The sequence below is a fragment of the Tubulanus polymorphus genome, chromosome 9 (assembly GCF_964204645.1).
Source record: "Tubulanus polymorphus chromosome 9, tnTubPoly1.2, whole genome shotgun sequence".
Lineage (NCBI taxonomy): Eukaryota > Metazoa > Nemertea > Palaeonemertea > Tubulaniformes > Tubulanidae > Tubulanus > Tubulanus polymorphus.
The window spans coordinates 9,636,437-9,660,606 of NC_134033.1; the positions used below are offsets into that span (position 1 = coordinate 9,636,437).

The 24,170-nt window shown below is 37.4% G+C and overlaps 1 protein-coding gene across 3 annotated transcripts; it reads left to right on the top strand.

Moving 5' to 3' along the window:
• Positions 1 to 2,407: 2,407 nt before the first annotated feature.
• LOC141910900 (thiosulfate:glutathione sulfurtransferase-like) lies at positions 2,408 to 23,629 on the top strand. 3 transcript variants are annotated; one of them, XM_074801783.1, is made up of 4 exons: positions 2,408 to 2,684; positions 7,388 to 7,537; positions 17,672 to 17,834; positions 22,305 to 23,629. In XM_074801783.1, exons 1-4 carry the CDS (start codon positions 2,444 to 2,446, stop codon positions 22,357 to 22,359), a joined length of 609 nt encoding a protein of 202 aa, XP_074657884.1. In that variant the 5' UTR covers positions 2,408 to 2,443; the 3' UTR covers positions 22,360 to 23,629. The 3 variants fall into 3 exon arrangements, with proteins under 3 accessions (XP_074657884.1, XP_074657883.1, XP_074657882.1); XM_074801782.1 differs by lacking the exon at positions 17,672 to 17,834 and adding an exon at positions 14,626 to 14,788 and having other exon boundaries at positions 22,305 to 23,628; XM_074801781.1 differs by lacking the exon at positions 22,305 to 23,629 and adding an exon at positions 18,573 to 18,711.
• Positions 23,630 to 24,170: the final 541 nt, after the last annotated feature.

Genomic DNA, 24,170 nt, shown 5'->3' on the forward strand with positions numbered 1-24,170 from the left:
ATGGATAGAATTAATCTTAAGTTACTATAAAACAATAATTTTGAAGCGAGACCTCACACGGCAGCTCGCGCCATTTTGCAGAGCTTCTCGAGACCTGTGGTGACAGGTCTGCATTAAAACTGATGAAATGAAGGAAAACTTTAATTTTTATGGTCTCTTTATAGTAAAGAGTAAAATATAGATTGCTTAACATGGATATAGTTAATCTTAAGTTACTATAAAACAAAAATTTTGAAGCGAGACCTCACACGGCAGCTCGCGCCATTTTGCAGAGCTTCTCGAGACCTGTGGTGACAGGTCTGCATTAAAACTGATGAAATGAAGGAAAACTTTAATTTTTATGGATTCTTTATAGCAATGAATATAATATAAATTGCTAACCATGGATATAGTTAATCTTAAGTTACTATAAAACAATAATTATGAAGTGAGACCTCACACGGCAGCTCGCGCCATTTTGCAGAGCTTCTCGAGACCTGTGGTGACAGGTCTGCATTAAAACTGATGAAATGAAGGAAAACTTTAATTTTTATGGTCTCTTTATAGTAAAGAGTATAATATAGATTGCTAAACATGGATATAGTTAATCTTAAGTTGCCATAAAACAATAATTATGACGCGAGACCTCACACGGCAGCTCGCGCTATTTTGCAGAGCTTCTCGAGACCTGTGGTGACAGGTCTGCATTAAAACTGATGAAATGAAGGAAAACTTTAATTTTTATGGACTCTTTATAGCAATGAATATAATATAAATTGCTAACCATGGATATAGTTAATCTTAAGTTACTATAAAACAATAATTATGAAGTGAGACCTCACACGGCAGCTCGCGCCATTTTGTAGAGCTTCTCGGACCTGAGGTGACAGGTCTGCATTAAAACTGATGAAATGAAGGAAAACTTTAATTTTTATGGTGTCTATATAGCAATGAATATAATATAAATTGCTAACCATGGATATAGGTAATCTTAAGTTACTATAAAACAATAATTTTGAAGCGAGACCTCACACGGCAGCTCGCGCTATTTTGCAGAGCTTCTCGAGACCTGTGGTGACAGGTCTGCATTAAAACTGATGAAATGAAGGAAATTTTTAATTTTTATGGTCTCTTTATAGTAAAGAGTATAATATAAATTGCTAACCATGGATAGAATTAATCTTAAGTTGCCATAAAACAATAATTATGAAGCGAGACCTCACACGGCAGCTCGCGCCATTTTGCAGAGCTTCTCGAGACCTGTTGTGACAGGTCTGCATTAAAACTGATGTAATGGAAAAAACTTCACTTTTTATGGTATCTTTATAGTAATGAATGTAATATAAATTGCTAACCATGGATATAGTTAATCTTAAGTTACTATAAAACAATAATTTTGAAGCGAGACCTCACACGGCAGCTCGCGCCATTTTGCAGAGCTTCTCGAGACCTGTGGTGACAGGTCTGCACTTAAACTGATGAAATGGAAAAAACTTTACTTTTTATAACCTTTATATAGTAATAAGTATAATATAAATTGCTAACCATTGGATAGAGTTAATCTTAAGTTACCATAAAACAATAATTTTGAAGCGAGACCTCACACGGCAGCTCGCGCCATTTTGCAGAGCTTCTCGAGACCTATGGTGATAGGTCTGCATTTAAACTGATGAAATGGGAAAAACTTCTCTTTTTATGGTATCTTTATAGTAATGAATATAATATACATTGCTAACCACGGAAATAGTTACTATAAAACAATAATTATGAAGTGAGACCTCACACGGCAGCTCGCGCCATTTTGCAGAGCTTCTCGGGACCTGAGGTGACAGGTCTGCATTAAAACTGGTATAAATAGAAAAAAAACTTCATGCTTTAAATTGATGATTAGATTTACAATCAGTCTCAATAAAATCAGTTTCTATATTGCATTCGGCTCTTTTACATGTACTTCATAAAGACAATGAATATAAATAGTGATACTTCATGACAGTGAGGTGTTGCCGAACTGTGATAGTGAGCAGATAATTTTCAGTGTCTTATTGCGGAAACGAAATATCAAGACCTCGATTCATCTAGCGAAAATATTCTCTTATAATGTGCTCTTACTTCTACATTACTTAATTCATCTATGCCTGAAACTTATTTTTTCCCTTTAATACAGAAATAAGTCATAGTTTACACATAAATATTTTCTTCTTATAAATCTACCTTTCAAATGAATTATTTGTCAGAACAATTTCCTTATCGTTATTGTTGAATCATTTTCGATATTAACGACGGGTCAGAATATTCATTCAACTCAAAATGTTCTTCCATTCGTCTAGCACATGTCTAGATATTTCGCCGTTTCGTCAAATATTGTCATGAGTTTGGGTTTTGACATGACAGGTTCTGGAAACTCTGCAGACAGACATCAATCGCCTACTTCCGGGTTTAGGGTCCTTCTTCAAATAGAGTCATCATGTTTCGCGTATTTTTTCAGTCTGGACAGCGGCAGTGCTTTAAACTCGGAGGGCGATTACTTATCACATCAGCACCAGCAAGACAATGTCATCGAGCAGCAGCAGCAGCAGTAACAACTGTAACGACTACCGCGCGGGGTTCAACCAGCGGCAGCAGGTGCACCCCGTTTCCAGCCCCTGTGCTCGTTCCTTTTACCCCGCGAGTTTTATCATTTCCTGCTCCTCGTCGCGATATGCAAGGTCAGTTGGGTCATAAGAGGTGTTTTGGCGTGGCGAGTTGTTAAACCTGACTGGTTTAGCAGTTTAGTTTCACGATCGGATATTTTCACAAACCACAGTCAGTCCAGGAACAGGAAGGTCATTTTTCAATGACATTTTCGTGAGTCAATTTGACTCACGAGTAATTTGCCTGGCATTTCATCTTCTCTTAAGATATCCGTCTAATTTTTAGCCCACTTGGGACTTTAGTCCCAGCGGGCTATTGCGTTCACTTTTCGTCTGTCGTCCATCCGTCCGTCCGTAGACGGAATCCAGTTATTTTGGGAAGTTTTGAAGGCGCTTCAATGTAGTGTCTTGATATTTGGGTTACACATGTATCTACCCTAGCCACATCTTCAGCCCAAAAACTGGCCCTGTCAGAATCAAGATGGCCAACTGGTAGCCATTGTTATTCGCCAAAATCAACACTTTTTACACATTTTTGAACTTTTTGAGGGAAATTTTGAAGACGCTTTGATCAATTACCTTGATCTTTCAGATGTATGTGAATCCCCCCAGGGCCCATCAGCATAACAAAAATTGGGTCGATCGGACTCAAGATGACCGTCTGATGACCTTTTTAGTGGCCAAAAATGTCAATTTTGGCCCGAATTCTGAGTCCTGTAGCTCCCTACTGGTTTGCCATTTCTCATTCGATTTGTGATGGGTATTCTTTGGAAAGGGATGTTTTATACCTGAGACAGGTATTTTTGATCAGCCAATTATGATGCAATTGGCGGCCATCTTGGTGTCATCAGTACTCATTCGTAGGTGAGAAAAAGTTTTTCCATTATATTGATACCTAAGCGTATTTTGTTACCACAATCAATTAGAAACTCATAACATGTTCTATGATTGTGGTGAGTTTCAAGGTCATTGGTTTTGTATATGGCCACCAGGGGGCATTGAATAATACAATATCTTAGTATTTCTATATTATATTCGTATCAATGCAAATTTTGTAACCACAATTAATTGCAAAGTTGTAGCTCATTGCAATTTGTGATGGGTATTCTTTTGACAAGGGATGTTTTATATCTGAGACAGGTATTTTTGATCGGCCAATTTTGACGCAATTGGCGGCCATCTTGGTGTCATCAATACTTATTCGTAGGTGAGCAAAAGTTTTTCCACTTTATATTGATACCTAAGCGTATTTTGTTACCACAATCAATTAGAAACTTGTAGCTCATAACGTGTTCTATGATTGTGGTGAGTTTCAAGGTCATTGGTTTTTGTATATGGCCACCAGGGGACGTTGAATAATACAATATCTTAGTATTTCTATATTATATTCGTATCAATTCATATTTTGTAACCATAATCAATTGCAAAGTTGTGGCATATTTTGTTATCACAATCAATTACAAAATCGTAGCTGCTGACATGTTCTATGATTGTGTTGAGTTTCAAGGTCATCGGTTTTTGTATATGGTCACCAGGTGGTTGAATATTGAAATTGTTAGATTATTGAGCATTTGGAACCACTTCCCAAGTGGGCATGGTGTCCCTGGACCCCTAGTTGTTGGAATCAGCGCACAACAGATTCGTTGCTTGTTTGATACCTACTGTCTGTCACACCTGCTGTTCATGCGACGTTTTGGTCCGTAATTTCATTAATAATCAGTTGATCTGTAAATATTATGCATGAATTTCAGTTAAGAATTTGCATTCAGAAATAAATCATGAACTGGCATAAAGTTGTTTGTGTTTTCATCTATCAGCGATAGTTCACCTAGCATATGCTCGCGTTATGCTGAAAAACGGCTTTTATGGCCCATCACATGGCGGCACCTACTGTATTTTGATATGCTAATGAGCAGGTGATGACGTCACAGTAACGTTAATGAGCATCCGCGGAGTGGATTTTTCAGCATTACGCGAGCGTATGCTGAGTAAACTATCTCTCATAAAACAAAAACAAAACAACTTTAGTAAAAATTGTTGTATATTTCTGAATGCAAATTCTTAACTGAACAAATTGATGCGTAATAAAGGTAGATAAACCGGTTATTAACGAAATTACGGACCAAAACGTCGCAAATCAAATCAATAAATTATCCGGTTCTGGATTTAGATCATCAAAAATATTATTATAAAACACGTTTTCATCAAATACAATAAGGTAGCTTATTAATTTATTTGAGTACAAAGGTGTTAACCTCTTGACAGATTAACGTCAGATGTAGGGAACCGGTAACAACGACTGATATTCAGCAGGGATGAGAATTCCCCGCGGATATTGGTATTGAAAAATATCAATTTTCCTAATAGCCCAAAAATGATGAAAAAGTAGGCCTTTGGGGTGGGGGGGTTGATGATCTCACTCAACTGGTCCGGCTGATGGTAATCAGGTGAACCGTAAAAACGTTCAGTGCCTGTTTTACTTATCGTCACGTATTGCATTTCAATGCGTATTCATTGACATACAACACTGATTTTGTATCTACTACGACGTGTATGTATTTTACCGATCGGTTGCAGACACACACGTGCGGCAACAGTAGTAATGTATATAGGCCTACTATATAAACTTAATGTTGCCGCGCGTGTGTGTGCGAACGCCTTCAGTATTATACACTGTGTGATAATTTTTAGTGAGCATTCATTGGCGCATTTTAACTGCAATAATTCAGGGCTCGACTCGTAGTGCTGAATGTCATCAAATGAGGATGTGCCACATCGAATTACTAGCCATTACCTTCCAAAATATAATAGTTGTTCATGCGTTCAGGATCGCTCTAAGGGCCCCGAAAACAATTTAATTTCTAAAATTTTCTTGAGGGAGGACCCCAAACCCCCCCTGAAATAGCTTCGCGCCTTTGGCGCTTGCGAGGACTTCGCCGTCAGCTAGTTCGCATGTGTAACTCGAGAAAAAAACCGCAGATTTAATAAGTCGCTGTTCTCATATCTGATTCAGGCAAGAACTGAGACAAAATTAATTATAGCTTTTTCCTTTATTTCTTATCAGGTTTTAGCCCACTTGGACTTAAGTCCCAGCGGGCTATTGCGTTCAATTTTCGTAGAAAATTGCAATGACCTCGATTGGGGGGCGTCGTCTCTACGAGCGAATGTGATTGGCTGTTTTTGGGATATACGGGGAATTCCAGCGCTACTAAAATGATTATGGGAAAGCCATTAATGGCGAACGTTTCATTGAACTAGGTGTCGATATGTGCGAATTTTAAATGCTCATTGCTGGTGAGGATATAATCATTTCCGCCATAGGTATTGTTTCATTTTAATAATACCCGGTGATTGTGTTGATTGAGATTGAAGTGAAGCGGACGTTCACTACACAAGGCCTCCACGTGCGCGGGAGTGCTTAACGTTAGATTGTTGCACACACAAACACACGCTCATACAGACTACTATATAGTGATCCTGTAACGCTGCTTGGTGCGTGCACGTTTGTTATGATAACAGGCTGAATAATTGTCGTAGCAGAAGATGATCGCTGTGTTTTCTGTTTGATAGAATTTGTAATAAATTGTAATTTCTTGTGACCTGAAAATACTAAGCAGCAAACTATAGGTATAAGTCGAGGTCTGAATATTGCAGTGGTTAATTCCAGGATTAGAAACGATCTAATACTACGCCCCGGTGTTTTAGCTTCCGCGGCCATAGATTGGAAGAGGTTCTGTTCCAAGAATCGATATTTGCAGCCACCCTTTGATATGTGACATCATATGAATTTTATTTGAATATTTTTTCATATTGTGAAAAATATTTTTTTGAAAATATAATTTAGATGCCGTGCCGCTCCTACCAGTTTAAACTACTATATAAGTGATACTGTAACGCTGCTTGCTGGTGCGTGCACGTTTGACATGAAAATATGCTAAAGATGAGCGCTGTGTTTTCTGTTTGATAGAATTTGTAATAGGCTTAAATACTAAGCAGCAAACTGTAGGTATAAGTCGAGGTCACAATGTTTTAATGGTAAAATCCAGGATTTAAAACGATCTTCCTACTTAAAATATTCAGCCACCCTCTGATTGGTGATATCATATGAATTCTATTCAAATATTTTTTTCATTTTGTGAAAAATATCTTTTCCCAAATAAAAAAACAGTTTCCCTACCTACCTGTACCCTACGAAATTTTGGACGTGGACGGTAAAACATATATTTTTGGCCTTGATATGACTACAAATTAATTCTTTGAGAAAGATGAAATACAATGATACAACTTACAGTCACAACTTAAAAAGATTTTTCATCAGCAATGCCCTTGCCAAACAAGCTCCCGTTTTCAAGGTAAACCACACTTTGGCCACGGGCAATTTATTTGGAGTTGCCAAAAAATTAATGGGATTCGGAACAACTATCCACAAAGTGTATGCTACTTGTTTTATTCATTTGCATGTTAAAAACTCTACTTATACGGCGGTTTTTACGGTATATTGATACCTTGGCATGTTTCGTTCGAATGCTATCAATTGCAAAATTGTTACTCATTACATGCTCTATGATTGTGAGATTCAAAGTCAATGGTTTATATATATGCTCACCAGTGGGTGTTGAATATTGTAGTTAATGGATTTTTAGGCACTACCAAGTGGCCATAGTGTCCCTGGACCACCAGTTTGAAATTTATAAATGATTGTTTACAGTTTCAATGTGAAGTTGCAGAAAAACCTTTATCGTTGTTTTGCAGGTACATTTTTGAAATTGTATTTTTAGTTCGGGGTTACAGTGATCATCCAACTAGTGAACTAGAATATGAAGATATTATGGCTTTGATTGAGAGTAAGGATATCCAACTGTTTGACGTACGTGAGCCGTCGGAAGTCAAAGAAACTGGAATGATCAAATTGGCCACAAATTTACCCCGTAAGTGTTGATGAGAAAGGAGCTTAAGCTACATTATTCTTAATAGTTGCTGAAATGTCCCTAGTGGTGGCTCTTGCCAGCATCAATCAGCAGCTACCCACTGAGCTCACCTCTCACATTCTCTTTGTATCTGGTGGATAAGACTTCCAGCAACGAAATGGACTAGATTTACCTTAAAAGAACTCATCCTTGATAAGACTCTGTTTGTGTACAGACATATCTAGTTTCCCCGCGATTGACACCTGCTGTAGTTTCTATGTGTGAATTGTCCCTTGGTCTTTCGATAATGTTTAGATACGAGGTACATGGGAACTAGACAGAAGACTTTCGTTGTCTGTTGCAAAATATTCATTTCAAGGATTACCATGTACACTCAACAATTATTGGGATGACAAAACACTTGAGCTATCAAGGACCCTGCACTGCACTTCTATGTACTGTGTAGGAGTGTAATGCACTTGCCGGAATGTTATTGGCCAACGTGCGCCGTGGGAACAAAAGAAATTTGAATCCTCGTTACCTACGTCAAACAAACTGAATCAAAATCAAACAGCAAGTTATTTTTAAAATATAAAAATATATCAAATTTAGCAAACATTGCCCAAAAATCTCAAACTATCAACAGTCCATTGCCAATAGACCAAATGATCACCAGATAATTCCTAAATATCAATAAATAAGATTTTTTCTCAAAAGAATTTCTGAAACTACCCAAAAGATTACCAAATAAGGATGTATCATGTGATCGAATGATGCTTACTAAAATGAACTTTTGTCTGGGTATGAAATTCAACTACGCAGTAACCTGAAACACAATACTAGGGGTCTGGAATTTTTAACAGATTTACTGCAGTAAAACGCATAAACACACACTGACAAGACCAAACGCTGCACATGAGAAAAGGAAATGTCCCACCCATGTATGGAAAACTAAATAAAATCTTATTACACTATTTTAATCCACTAATTAAACTTCCACCAGTCGACTATATATATATATATATATATATATATATATATATATATATATATATATATATATATATTCCAAAACAACTCCGTCCTCACTACACTAATCTACTTGAGTGCTAGTCTACCTCAATAAAATATACACCACAAAAAACCAGGGTCACAGGAGTGAACTTATTTTTCTTTTCTAAAGGGGCTCCCTCAAAAAGTGGAATCCTTTAATGCCACGGATTGACGGCACAAATTATGGTTTTACAAATGGGTGTTCACGAATACGATTTTAGTCTATTTTAATTACGTTTTACGGAAAGATCTAACGTTGTTACGATTCTTGAAAGATTTGTCGCGAAAGAAGTTTAAAAATGTTTATTCTTTTATCAGCAACTATAGGAGTCCTTTAGCGTACGCTGCACATTCGTGCTAGTTGATGTACGCGCCAAGCATCCAATCAATAGCACTGTGCTTACACAGACCGCTGGCGTGCACGTGGCTTCCTGGCTCCTGCGCGTTTATCTATACATCTATCAGCTGGCTGTCACTGGGGCAACCTACTACTATTGATCTATTGTATAGATCTTTCGTGTGCCTTATAAAGATACAGCACATACTGCTGTAAAAATAACAACAACGATGCTTGCAGGCGTTGAACCATTTTGAATCATTTCCATCATCATGGAAGTAACCCGACTTAAGTGAATTTATTTGTATATCAATCCATGATTCCGCATTTTCTGTTTGTTCAAAATGAAAAATAAAACGACCTCCCACCGCAAACCAGTGGCATCGGTTCTCTGCTGTAATCAGTGTGTCTGTTGTAAATAATGGTGGTTACCGCGGCCTGGATCGTGATGATTTAATGGATTTAGACGTCATTTTTATCTGATGTGAATGATGAAGCTAATCAATAATGAACCGACAAGAAGGAGAAGGGTGCCCGCCATTTTAAAGATGTTACACGGCTATGTTTCCTTGCATGAATGTTTCGTAACACATAGGCCTATGAAGAGCCTCACACTCATTTTTCTGTTCCAACTAAGACAAGTCTAAGTAGTGACCAGTTAGTATAGGCCTAGTGTGTGAAGGTGACAATTATAATCTACAAGTCTCATGCCAGTATTACAAACGTACAATATCATATTGACAATTAAAACGAAAAAACATGAGAAATGCAAATTCAAGTATAAATATAGCTGCAACGCAGCGATAACGGGTTTCTGTTTTTCTGGATAGAATGTCGTACAGGGATGCGTGCAAACATTTCACCCGAAATCTATAACACGGATATGTTGACCCATGCGCTACTACGCGCAAAGTACTAATGTGCCAAGTTTAGGGGAAATAACACAGACCTGCTTACCCCTACGGGATTTCCATATTTGCTACGGATTTTAATAGCTAAATACGGAAGTACGGATGCTCCGTAAAAATTACGGTTTTTATCCGTACTTTTCTAAATACGGATGTGTTTTATCTTCCTTCATGAAAATATGACTATAGTAAATAAATATGGCTATATCATCACATCTGTGAATACGGTTATGAACTTTAAAAAATGGGAGTACAGGTTCGTTTACTTCTGCTGCTCGTAAATTGGGTCAGAATATTGATTAGCCCTGAGTTACGGCAGTGGCGTCACCTCCTTTCCTGTAATTGATGCATAATTCCTATGTTAAGCCTATGTCAATGGTCTGGCCGATTGATAATCATTTGGATGCTTAATACACTACGCTCGAAGCTATTTTTAGCACACTCAAATGCAATTTCATTAGACTGTAATTTCACTACTAATGGGCGAATTGAGCGGATTAAGCACAAATATATTTCGTAGTTGGTTTTTCTTTATGGTGTGCAAAGTTGAAAGCCGTGGATTTCATATTTTTTGAGAAATGTACCAAAGAGTTCCAAAAATTGTATCTATTTGAGCACGTTTTTTTATGCAGCATCTTTAAATGTCCAAAATAACACATGTGAAAATTCAATGCTATTTGCTTCGGAAGACCTTTATATCACCAAGATCTGTTCGGTAGTTATGGGATCTCAAAATCTTGGTCCTATGAAATTTGTGTTGCCCCGGTTTTGACTTCCATCATGATGTCATAACATTGAACGAGGTGGATCAGCTGGTGCACGTTATTTCACAAACAAAATGGCGGAACGATTGAATAGGTTGATATTCATCATTTCTAGCGCGAATACCGATATTAAAGGCGTATGGTATAACGATTTATTGTGTGCGATGTGTTCAATGATTCATCTAGTTTTGATATCCCGTGCATAAGGTGACGTTGCATCAAGATATCTGATGAAAATGTGGTTTCAAAATGCAGAAATTTACTTCCGTGTTCGACACACGGCTGATTCACTGATAGCATCGAATTTTCAGAGATGAGTCTGATATTTACACGACTGGAATACTTGTTTTATCATCATTAATTGATGTCATTTTATGAACGTTCGCATTAGCGATCCGTTTTGGAGCCTGATTATTTGTATTAGTTTGTTAACTGGGGCACAGTGGAGCGTTCGCTTTGAAAACAGTCGTGTGCAGTCGCGTAGCCTTATACTCTCGTGTTCACTGCGTGTTTGTTTCAGTTATAGAGTATGCGCGCCACGGTGTAGGTCGCCCGTAACAACGATTTGTCTGAGTGAAGATGTAAGCTACTTGAAGCAATCCTATCGTGAAAAAATCATGTCAGTCGATAAACTTTGTTTCGTCAGTATCCGGCACTGACTGGCCTCAAATTTGAAGATCTTGGGAGCTTCTGTCCTGATTGGTCCGTAAGTTAAAAATGAAAAAACTTCCGAAGAAACCCAGGCTCTCACCAAGTTTGTACCCTATCTTATCGGGTCACTCAAAGTTTAAGTTGTTTTACATCATTCAAGGGATGTATTACAATTATGAACATGTTCAGACAAAAGGCCCATAATAAATTTTTCGAAGATTTCATTCCTGTTATAAGTCAGTTATCATTAAAAGTTCACACTGTTCAAAATTTTGTCCTTTTTAGCCCACTTCGGACTTTAGTCCCAGCGGGCTATTGCGTTCGCTTTTCGTCCGTCCGTCCATCCGTCCGTAGACGGAATCCAGTTATTTTGGGAAGTTTTGAAGACGCTTCAAGGTAATGTCTTGATATTTGGTTGATACATGTATCTACCCTAGGTTCATCCTCAGCCCAAAAACTGGTCCTGTCAGATTCAAGATGGTCGACTGGCAGCCATTGTTGTTCGCCAAAATCAGCACTTTTTACACATCTTCGAAGTTTTTGATGGATATTTTGAAGACGCTTTGATCAATTTCCTTGAATGTTCATATATATTTGTATCGCCCAAGGGCCCATCAGCATGAGAAAAATTGGGTCGATCAGACTCAAGATGGCTGTCCTTTTTGTGCCCAAAAATGTCAATTTTGGCCTGAATTCTGAGTCCTGTAGCTTCCTAATGGTTTCCCATTTTTCATTGCAATATGTGGTGGGTATTCATTGGAAAGGGATGTTTTATACCCGAGACAGGTATATTTGATTAGGCAATGACACAATTGGCGGCCATCTTGGTGTCATCAGTACTCATTCGTAGGTGGAAAAAAGTTTTTCCACATTATATTGATACTTCAGCATATTTTGTTACCACAATCAATTGGAAAAGCGTTGCTCATGACATGGTCTATGATCGTGTTGAGTTTCAAGGTCATGTGTGTTTGTATAAGGCCACCATGGGGCAATAAGTTAGTATTTCTATATTACATTTGTACCTATGCATATTTTGATACCACAATCATGTGGAAAGTTGTAGCTCATGACATGGTCTATGATCGTGGTGAGTTTCAAGGTCCTTGATTTTTGTATATGGCCTCCAGGTAGCGTTGAATAGTAGAATAACTTAGTATTTCCTTATTATATTGGTACCTAGGCACATTTTGTTACCATGATCAATTGCAAAGTTGTAGCTCATGACATGTTCTATGATGATGGTCAGGTTCAATGTCATTGGCTTTGCATATGGTCACCAGGGGGCGTTGAATAGTAGAATAACTTAGTATTTCCATATCATATCGGTAAGGAGGCATATTTTGTTATCACAATCAATTACAAAATTATAGCTGCTAACATGTGCTATGATTGTGATGAGTTTCAAGGTTGTTGGAAGGGGCATTGAATATTGAAATTGTTAGATCGTTGAGCATCTGAAACCACTTCCCAAGTGGGCATGGTGTCCCAGGACCCCCTAATTTATTTTGAAGGTAGGTTTAATGTCTGAAGGCAAAATAAGAATAAAGATTTCTTTTTAAATGATTATTTTCCTGACTTTATTAATAGATATTTTCACCCTTGGGGAAAACCCACTACTCAACCTTTCATCACCGGATAGTGGCAGCACATACCTGATACCTTTTCCATAATGCTAAGTAGATACACTCCCGGGAAAAGATCGATATTGCTAAATTGAATGCAACATTTTGAACATACTGTCTGTTAATTAAGAACACTTAAGGTTTTTATCCTTCCGATCCTCAGATTTTGGTTCTCATTGACGGGAAGAACAATGGAAAATTTAAAAAAGTAAACAATATTCAATTTAATTTTTTTAATTTATTCTGTTTCCTGATACTACTACTCTAAAGGAAACTACTGATTTTATGATATAAAACTAATGATGCTTAATCAGAAACTACTGACAGACAAATATTCAGTAAAACTCCTGATGTGAGCTTATTTTTGCTGAGATAAATATATAATACTACTGATGTTGAAATTTTGAAAGCAGGTCTGATAACATTGAGAATAACAAAGATACGGTGTTTTATCATTCTCTATTGGCAGTTTAAGCGCATTCGGTTATGACTAGTCCGACAAATAGTCGACTAGGTACGAAAACCGAATTTGGCCCAAGGCGCTCGATAGATTCAAGATGGCAGCTCCGTGAAATAACCAATACACAAGTTGGGCCTACATATAGGGTTAACTATGCAGGAGGGAAGGCCTAGTAAGAGTGACAATTCGTCTGACAAGTCACAAGATCAGATGGGGACTACAATTCATATATGAAATTGACGTCAAATAACCATCATAAAAACATCACTAACTGTACCATCATTCCCCGTCGTTACTCACTGTCACTGCTGCTGACATTCTTTATGTGTGCAGTGGGTAGGTATTTTCAACTGCCTTTCTTCTTCTATGACATCACCAACGCCGCTGCGTCACTATGTGATGTACAAGGGACCTCCAATTTGTAATGTATGTGATGTACAACAAGATAGCACCGACGCTGACATTTTCTGACGCTAACTAGAATGGCCGCTGATGCGGCCTAATGAACCGGGCCAATTCAATGATATATAAAAAAACATGTACAGGTGCAATAAATAAATGAACCCTGTTGAATTTTCGTGATATCCGCAAACAAAACAAATATTATTTTAGAATGTTTAAAAGGAACTGCTTTTTATAACAGTATGAATAAAGTTATTTCACACACTAGGAAGTACATTTTGTGCTTGTGAATGGTCGAACCCCAGTTATTCACAGTAACCTGTGATTTGGAGATTCTCGGAGCCTTCCTTCTTTATCTATTTATGAAATGACGTCACGAACTTCCAGATTTCAGCAAGTCCCCGCCATGATAGGTGATTGCTATTTCCACCGGTGCTATCTTTAAGTAATTTTAAGTTTTAAATAGGATGCGCAGGACATCTATAAAATCTATGCGGAGAAAGCGATTGTTATATTACTATCAGAGTTGAACATATCGTTTAAAAGCTGTTAGTTGTGGACTATGATAGATGAATTTTATGTACGAAAAAAAAGTGGAAAATATGTAATGATAATCAGCAGGAATGCAATAGGGTTTCTGCGAAAGCAGCAGAAACCATTTATTAAGTTTAGTTTATGTTTCAATCCAGCGTCATATACATAACATGATTGTTACTGAAAAACTTCAGATATTTCTGAAAAATTATGATAGGTTAGCAGGCCTGTATATGCAATTAATCTTGATTTACTTTGATTTGCTTTGATTTTTTTCACTTCCTTTTTCATCTGAATACTTCTTTACATTTACTGTTATCAGGTTTTGATTTTTATGATCAAAAACGCCACAAATCTATGTATTTCTTATTTCAGTGGGAAAATTGAAAGACTCGTTGAGATTATCTGAATCATCATTTTTACATCGTTTCGGCGTGCCAAAACCTGCTATTCACGATAAAAATCTGATATTCTATGGACAAGGTCCTATTAAAAGCAAAGCCGCTTTGGAATTGGCTGCTAAAGTTGGATATAAGAAGTAAGTCCACAATGACCATGAATTCTGTGTCCGATTGATATGTGTATAAACACTGCTGAAAACTTAAGTTTTAAGTTAAGTCAAATGTCATACCATATCGGAATCAAGTTAATAGTCTTAGAGTTTAGCTAAGATCATAAGTTTTGTTTTTCCTTCTCCTCTGGGTTAGAAGTTTTTAAGATAAGACGGTGGACGAGTTGTACCATTTATTAGATTATGTCGAAAGGCTTTGAATCACCTCGTCCTACTAACTGTATGATCTTCAAGTTTAAGCTACTCTGATTATTGATTATGAGGCTTTGAAAGGAGAATCAGGCTGCGAAAACATGAACAAATGTTTGGAAGTTCCATTGGTGGAATTTGATAAAGAAAAGAAGATTCAATCTTTTAGTGTGATAGGCCTTAATGAAAAGTTGGCAGTCACTTTAGTTGGCAGTCACTTTAGTTGAACTATTAAGGTTCAATTTACTTGACTAAGGGACGGTTCATTAAGTACGTACGCAAAAAAAAGTACCTTTTTTCAAGGTCCTACCTTGTGTACGCATTTCGTATATTGCCGATGACCTCCTGTACGCAATGATTCATCATGTAGTATAAAACATAAACACTTGTTTTCTACTGGTCGGTTTATTATAGTATGAATAAATTCTATTATTTGAGACTAATTATCACGCCATATAGCTTGTCCCTCTTGGAGGGATTTACTAGGATGGTGTTTTTTACAGGGGGCAGTGAATTCATTATATTGTTCCAGACTCATGGCTGAACAACTACCTAGATGAGTAGCCAGGCTACTGCAAGATAATACAGTAAAAATTAGTGCACTATGATTTATTAAGTATGTACACTTTGTGTAAATTGCTACCTAGCTTTGTATACTGATCGTAAGCTTTGCCGTTGAGGTCCTACCTAGGGCTTGCATATGTACTTAATGAATGGTCCCAAAGTGATGCTCAATATTAAAAATGGTGGTATGTTACACCTTTAGGTTCTACCTTTTTTTGGCTAGAGGGAACAATTCTTATAAATGAAATTTGGTATACGCTTAGCTATTTAACATGATTACTTGAGCCTGGTCTGTTAGTTACGAGGGATGTTTAAGTCCGTTTATTCAATCATTAAAGTTCTATACATAAACTGTTGTTTGGGCAAAATATGTTCTATTAGTCAGGTATGTTTTATGATCTATAAAAACTGCCTCTAATAACTCCATTCACGTCAGTATTCATCTGAACATTCCCAGCTAAGTTCCTGGATCACCCCCTACTTTCATTATCTGTTATTGGATTTTTAATGACGAAATTGTTTTTATACAGAAATCTGGCCATTGTGGACTCAGTTGCACAATAATGAATCATTTTGTTGTAAGCGTATTCTTGTAAGCGTTATAAGCGTGTTTAGCGTATTCTTATGGGCTTTTCCTTCTTCATAGAAGATTTGGTCGTATATACATGTACCAGTGTATCTCGCTTGCTCTTGGTTCTTCTTTTAGCAGGTGTCATTGATATACTTGTTCAATGGTAATCATAGCATAAAACCTGCATGATTTGGATCATTTGGGATTGAAATGATTAGTCTGGTATATAAGAATCCGGATTAAGCATCATACCTCACATAAACTATTGTATAGTTCAACTGAAAAATATATCCCAGACTAGAATTAAACTCATCCGAATTTTGCGGGTTTGACTGTGTATGATGCATGATGATCAGCTTTAATTAATCGAGTCAAATTTTTGCATGAACTCACTATTATGTTGAATTATATTTCTAAGCACCCAGCCAAACTTAAGCTGGGAGTGGGTGTATAGCTTTACCTGCATCCGAATATGCCGTGTGTCGGCCGCCGCAACTGATGTTAACAGCCAAAATCTTTCCAACAGATTCGCCACAAAACCTGTTACTTCACATGTGGTGGCAATTTCAGGCTGGGGGCAATAGAGGTGTTTGTCGCATTTGAGTTTAGAGTCATGCATGTACGGCATTTAATTTCTTCTTTACTCGGTGCTTACATAATAGCCAATAGGATTATTCATTGCTGCTGGGCTATCTGAAACCTGCTTGAGCCAGTATATTACATATAATTTTCAACATTTTTCCCTTGTTTCTTGATTTTTACCATTCGTATGTCAAGTTTCGTCTGTCAGCTTTTAGCCATTGATCCCCCCATCGGCCGGGACACGAATCCCTGCCACGCTAGACCGGGTGCCCAGGGAAATTGCTGTTTGAAAAATGCAGCACCAATTAGATTGCTCGTTGTATAATCACTGAGGTAAATTTCACGGAAGAACTACAAATAGGAAAACCTGCGCTAGAATAAAACGGGATATCTGATTGGCTAATCATGACATCTTCTAAGCTGCGCATGTAGCTGTGCACTCGGTCAAGTGTGGCAATGTTTCGTACCATGGCAATCTCCATGCCATCAGGTTAGAATCCCTTACGGTTGGATGGGAGAAAATGAGCCAAATTTCAATGAATTTTACCATTCTTGCTTTGATGCTTGACCTTATTTCTTGATAATGATGTCACGGGGAGAGCCCTTCATGCTAGTTCCGGCTAGTGAGTCATGGGGATAACGTAGACCATGTGTATTATCATAGTTGAACCTGTTTACTACAGTGGTGTTGAGCGCAGAGATTTCATTCTTTGGTGTGCAGATCCCAGAACAAACCTTTTTTGTGCCAAAGTAAACTGTACTGGGTTCAAAATGAACCAGTGTTTGGTCATTTTAATCATATCTTATTAGGATAAACTAGATCAGACTTCTAAACCCTTTGTCTTTCACTGTAAAGCCAGTTGATAATTTCTGGCCACCCCTCCTGAGAACCCCGATGAAGCTGATGAAGACCTAATGATGATCATTGTTTCTGTGGTTTGTAGTAGGTGAGGTTGGTGATGCTTTCAATATGAACCCAACGCAATTTAAAGCGACTTATGGAGTTCAAATGCCCAATGTTGACTGCGACAACATAGTGTTTTATTGTCTAGCTGGGATACGCAGTTTAAATGCCACCAACACAGTCAAACAACTCGGATTTACTAGGTATGCCTTTTGTTATTGTATGGTAAAAACTTGCTTAATCCTGGTTTGTTCAATCTGGAGTTTGATCTAGGCCTATACAGATCACATTGAAATGGTTAAACTGGCTCACGCCGGACAAAGTCAAATTTGACCCAAGCTTATTTATAAATTAGGGGGTATTTACTCGTTAATCAATCTAATTACTGAAATATCAAACCAATGGTGTGGCCAGCGATGTGAGTCACTTTCTGAGCCAGTTAGCATTAGCATGGAATAATTGATCAAATGGGTATCCCGTGTAGAACCTGTGTTGAATGGCTCAATAATGCTTGTGTGATCACACATAAATGATCAATATGTATTTAGAATTTTCCGCTCTGCAGTTCCACAGTTTTGAGTAAGACAAAGCCACTATTTTTGCAAATTTGTTTCTGCAATTTTAAAGGCGGGCATTGCAAGACTTCCGGAAATATTTTGGCATTCTACTTTGCCTAATAAACGAATTTTACTAAACTTCTTTTTGTTTTTATTCATGAGCGATAGTTTACTAAGCATAGGCTCGCATTATGCTGAAAAACTGCTCTGCGGACACTCGGAAACTTTGCCATGACGTCATCACCTATTCATTAGCAAAGCAAAATAATGTTGGTGGTGCCACATTACGGGCCGCAAAAGCTGTTTTTCAGTATTACGCGAGCATAAACTATCGCTGATAGATGAAAACACAAACAACTTTATGCCAATTCATGATTTATCAAGGCTGGCTTATGTTGACAAGCAATGCGACGCCTACCGACTCCTACTGACGCAACTGAGAGCATCCGTGATCGCAGCCCAGCTCATGTTGACTGCGCTCCGATTCGCAGCAACTGATGACGACTAGCGGGATATGAGATCCTCCCAGTTGCTCCCCTGCATCGGTTACGATTACTAGCAACTGCACTAGCTCAGATGGTCACGTTAAAAGCATTTTGAGAATAAATTTGAATTATTGGGAAATAAATCTCTTTTACTAAAGCTATTCATTTAAGATCTTTATCTTTCTGATTCTGTTTTGAATACAATGTGCTAGCGACATCATATAAAGATGGCCGCTCTTGACATAATTCTACCAATTTCGTTTCTAGATCTTCGGTCCAGTCCTCTGCCGTGCTGGAGGTTTGGTTTACATTTTGAACTACTTGAATTTAAAAGTTTATGACTAATTACGAATGACGCTAAATAGCAGTGATAATTTGTACTAAGTATATGCGGTCTCTTATTGGCTGGAACCCCTGTGCCAAGTTCCGTCACATCGCAGATGAGCTTATGTTGGTTGCGATCGAAAGCAACTGTCCGCCTATCGTTGGCCGGAGTAAAACATGGGCAACTTGCCGGATAGGGCTCGACAAGTTTGTAGGTGTCGGGTTGCCGTCGCAAGCGATTGAGCTGCAACTGGCAGCCTCTCGTAGGCCGCTAGTTGCCGCTAATTGGTGATAAACCCAGTTGCGTCGGTAGGCGTGGTGTTGCTTGTCGACATAAGCCAGCCTTTAGTGAATGCAAATTCCCTACTGCACATACTGATGCATAAATTCACAGATGAATTGATTATTAACGAAATTACGGACTAAAACGATGCACAGAGAGCAGTGTGACAGACGTCAGTAGTAGCAGTGTGTCAGTAGTAGTTATTTTTAAACATTTTCTTGCCAACTATGCGTCCGCGAAACGCACTTTGATTAACTGCAATAATTCAGGACTCGACCCGTAATGAGTGAAATGCTGATTGTCATCGAATGAGGATGTGCCACATTGGAAATAGCCATTACTTTCTAAAAAGTTATAGGCCTAGTCGTTCAAGGTCGCTCTTAGTGCTCGGAAAACACTTCTAATTTCAAAAATTTCCTTCGGGGAGGGACCCCCCCAAATAGCTTTGCGCCTTTGGTACTCGCAAATGCTGACAGCTGCGCTGTCAGCTGGTTCGCGTGTGCATGGGCATCCCCAGGATTTTAGGGGGGTTCGTTTTTAGGGATTGGGGGGTCAAGAGAGAACTGAGAAAATTTTTGAAAATTTCATGCAAGTTCTGGTGCAATCTGAGGACGATAGATTTGCTTTGCATGTATCGTTTGTTATTTTGCTAATTTAGCAGATGCAGACCATGTGCTGATGTCGTTGACGTTTGAAAATTCAAAAAGGGGGTTAGTTCGAACTACCACACCCTCCTAGGGACGCCCGTAGTGTGTAACTAAAGAAAAATACCAGAAAGATTTCTGGAAATATTATAGCTAGGTGCTGGCAACACTGCATGTGCAACTAAGCATATGTTAATACGATCATGTGTTGTAGAATTATTCATTCTCCAATTACCAAGTCCAATTTAAAATGACATGTATTTCACTGCTGAATTGACATTCCTGAATTCTGAATCAACAGCCTTTAGTGGATGACTTGTCAATAGTGGCACTTGGCAAGATTCAATCCTTAAGTTAAGGCGTCAGTAGGCGCAGATTCTTTACTTATCCCAGATGTAAAACTTAATATAACTCGTTCTGGAAAAAGGAATAAGGAATTCCCTAGGTCACCGAGTATTTGATTTTACCTGCCATAAGTAGAAGAACATATCTGGATGTTTCTATATTTCAAAAATTGCTGGGATAGTACACAGCCCTGAAAGCAATTTTTAATAGTAAATTGTGGGAAGTGTCATTTCGGGGCATTGCATTCCACTAGCTTTTTGGAAATTACCAACATGCATTGATGTACGTATTGTCTCGAAATTAGCCAGTCTTGCATTTTTCATATCGGGTCAATCTTCACTGACATTACTCTTGCACTTGAACTCAAAACTGTGGAACCAATCACAAATTATCTGGATTAAGCTGGTTTTTAGTGTATTAGATCTGTGTTGTTTATTTAGCTTGCTTTTAATAAATGCATGTAAATGTGTAATTTCTGAAGTTTGTTCTAAACAAAACTTTTTAACATTTGAATTTCAAGTCACTGACAGTTAAACTCCCTTAATCATATAAGGTTATATCTGATATTTCCAATCCTTTCATCATTTGTAGTTCGAATTTCCTTTATGATTATCATCCTGGATTTCCTGTGTAATCACTTCACCTTGAAGATCAAAACTAAGTGGGTTCTACTGTATGTAAAAAAATTTACAATTATGTGTCAATTCAATAGGGTAGTGATTTGTAAAGGCTGCCATCGTAAAATTAGTATCACTGAAATTTGAAACCGGACTTCATCTATTCAGTGGTTGGGATTTCATCCAAATTGACTGAAATTCACAGTTCTATTATATTAATCTCGACTATATCTTCTACAACTGCACTAATAACTATACTAATACTGTAATCTCCTTATGCAGTTATTTATCGGCAAAAACTGGGTATGTAGCATAACACATCAGTCTCTTTTTACTATACTAATTAACATTTTTTTCTGATTCCTTGTTGTATTTTTACAAATGAAATTAATGCTTCACTGCATCAAGCAAATTTAAAGGCATCTACTTCAATTATCAGTTAAAATGCATACAACTCAATTTCTTTTTTAAAATTCAGTTTTCGTTTACTTGAAAGATTTTAAGAAACTATATCATGGCGAAAGAATTCAAATTTTAGTTAACATTGTATAACTGTATATGTGCAACTGAGTCCACGAACAGCTCTAAAATGCTTTTTGGAATGGGAAGGGGCATTGAACATCGAAATTTTAAGATAGTGAAGCATTTCAGGAAGGTATAATGTGACAATTATAATGATAATATCATTTCATTTCAACGTCATAAAGAGAGATATACAAGAATATACAAATAATGAAATATTTGAATATATGAAGTGCTCCAGTTAAAAATTTCAGTCAGACAGTATTTGATCACTATTTTTCCTTAATCAGTAAAAGTCTAAGTGGAACGATTTCCCTAAATGAATTTAATCGCCCAGTTTAATCCTGACAATCTGTAATATTGCCAACTCTATTGGGGCTCCAGTAAAAATTGAACAAAAATTATATCTGAGTGTGTTTGAAAGTAATAAATAAAAGAAGTTTGTACAATTTTCATCCTGTCTTAATTTCACGTGCCGCATATGCAAAGGATTTTATTTATTGTCTGCTAATCAGAGTCGCAAAGGATGCTGGTAAAAAAACAGTTACCGCACGCGTATTATTGTCTATATGAACAACAGTGTGGACCTTGATCCGAAAATCAATTTGACGTATGTACACATAGCTGCCAAACAACACGAACAACAGTGACTGTATATACTGATAATTCATTTATTGTCACGTAACTTCTTTTCTCTCCCGTATTGAGTACTGACAAAATATTTTTACCACGTGTCGTTTGTAATTTTCCCCGTTATCCAACCAATACGGACTCTCTGGAGCACTGATAAAGCAGAGGAGATTGGATTAACCTTACAAAGGCCTATGAAAGTTTCATATCCCCCTCCAGTGTTCCCAGACTCTTAGTTTTATTATAATTTTTCATCTAAATTTCAGAGCTCGGCATTATGCTGGTGGTTGGGACGACTGGAGTAAGCGCCAAGGACGTTAAAATAGTGCATACTTGGGATGCATGCATGTAGAATATTTTAGATGCTATGATATAATTGAAACGCGCAACTGGAAACATTTCAATAAGAAACTAAAAATGGTGCAGTGTTAAAAGCGATACATATATTTACATATATTTGAATATTTGAAGGTGCGTCAGGTTTGATTAGGGAAACTGATAGTTATTGCTAAACAGCACATGCTTTGTGAAACAGCACATTAGATCAACAGAAAAGCCCCTCAGCCATACATGTTCTAGCTACTACAATTATGTGCTAAGGTAATAGAATAATGATCATTATTTATACATGTATTTGTTTGTTACTTAGTTACCATTACTAATTACAATAATTGTACTATAGGCGTGTTCACACTACATCGTTCAGAACTGTCAGTTTGGTCCGTTCCACTTTAGAACAGATCAAGCATTCACATAAGCAAAAAGTCCATTCCAAATTGGTCCTTTCCATTTCAGACCGTTCCAATTTGGACCAACCAAATAACCGAGCCGTGTCTCTTCGAAATTTGGGAATGGTCTAAGTCATTGTGTGTGAAGAGAAACTGGTTCTATATCTGTTATTAATTATACTTAGCAGTATGAATTCAATTGTAATGAACTCGTCACCAGTTCTTCGTCAATCTGATTAGTATAGTTTTCGGATTTCATATACTTTCTGGGGGATGAGATGCATGTGAAAAAAATGTGAAAATCTCATATGTAGTTTTCCTTGTATATATGTTCTTCTGTGGGCTCGACTTAGACACAAGAAGTTCCTAGCTGACGGACGTAGTACAAGATAAAAAAGGAATCTGCCACGTGACTATAGTCTAGTAATGTATGAAGAAAATGTATCAGGTATATATCCCTTCTGAAAGATTTTTATGAACAAAAACGTGAAAAGAATTGGAAAAGGGCAATGAGAAAAAATGTGAAAATTTCAGAATCTTGCATCTCATCCCTGAATTTTGATGTTGCCTAAAAATGAATGTTTAGGCTAATTTATTTTAAAATCGGTCTATTTCTCTTGTGTATGTTGCTCGCGGGGTATCTGTTCTAAATGTTTTTAAAATGTCCAACAATTTACCATAGATTGCTGTGTCCAAATATATGAACTGCAGTCATTAAAAGTTTAAAAATAAATAACAGCCAGAACTCATAAATCTATAGTTTTACATAAATTTTAGGGTAAAAAATTGATAAATGAATAAGACATTTGTTAATGCAAATTATACTGCTGTAGTGCTATAGTGAAATTTTCATGAATAAATTATAATCAGTTAATTCCGTTTAGTTTGTCGTTGTTAATGTATGTGATCCATTTTCGCAGCACGCCAAAACCTTAAAATCTATGATCAAATCGTATTATCATTCATTTTTGTAGGACATGAAAAACCTTCTTTAAAAAGAAACGCAACAATTTGTAACGTTTTACGCGTTCTAGCATTTTGCCTAGTGTGAATGTACATGAACCCGTTATAATTGTTGAAGCAAGTCCCTCATAAATGACTCTGTCACCTACGGGATCTTTGAATTCTACTTGAGTGATAGAATGTTTAACGAAACGTCCAAGAATAAACGAGCCACAACACGCAGAGTTCCTGTCTCCAGAATCACTTTTATTACACGAACTGATCACAACGGTCTGAATGTCTACAGCGGTCTCCCCAAACGGTCCAAAAAACCCAGTATATATAGTTAATTCCCCAACCAATCTCATTAGCGAACGACATTACCAAAACCCACTGTCTAATTTCTCGTTCGTGCAACAGCAAATATTTACGAAAGGACGGTATACGTGACAGTTTCCCATT

Coding starts and splice junctions, on each gene's coding strand:
- LOC141910900 (XM_074801781.1), top strand. CDS start 2,444: ATGTTTCGCGTATTTTTTCAGTCTGGACAGCGGCAGTGCTTTAAACTC. Junction 2,685..7,387: donor TCCTCGTCGCGATATGCAAG/GTCAGTTGGGTC, acceptor TTGTATTTTTAG/TTCGGGGTTACAGTGATCAT. Junction 7,538..17,671: donor ATTGGCCACAAATTTACCCC/GTAAGTGTTGAT, acceptor TGTGGTTTGTAG/TAGGTGAGGTTGGTGATGCT.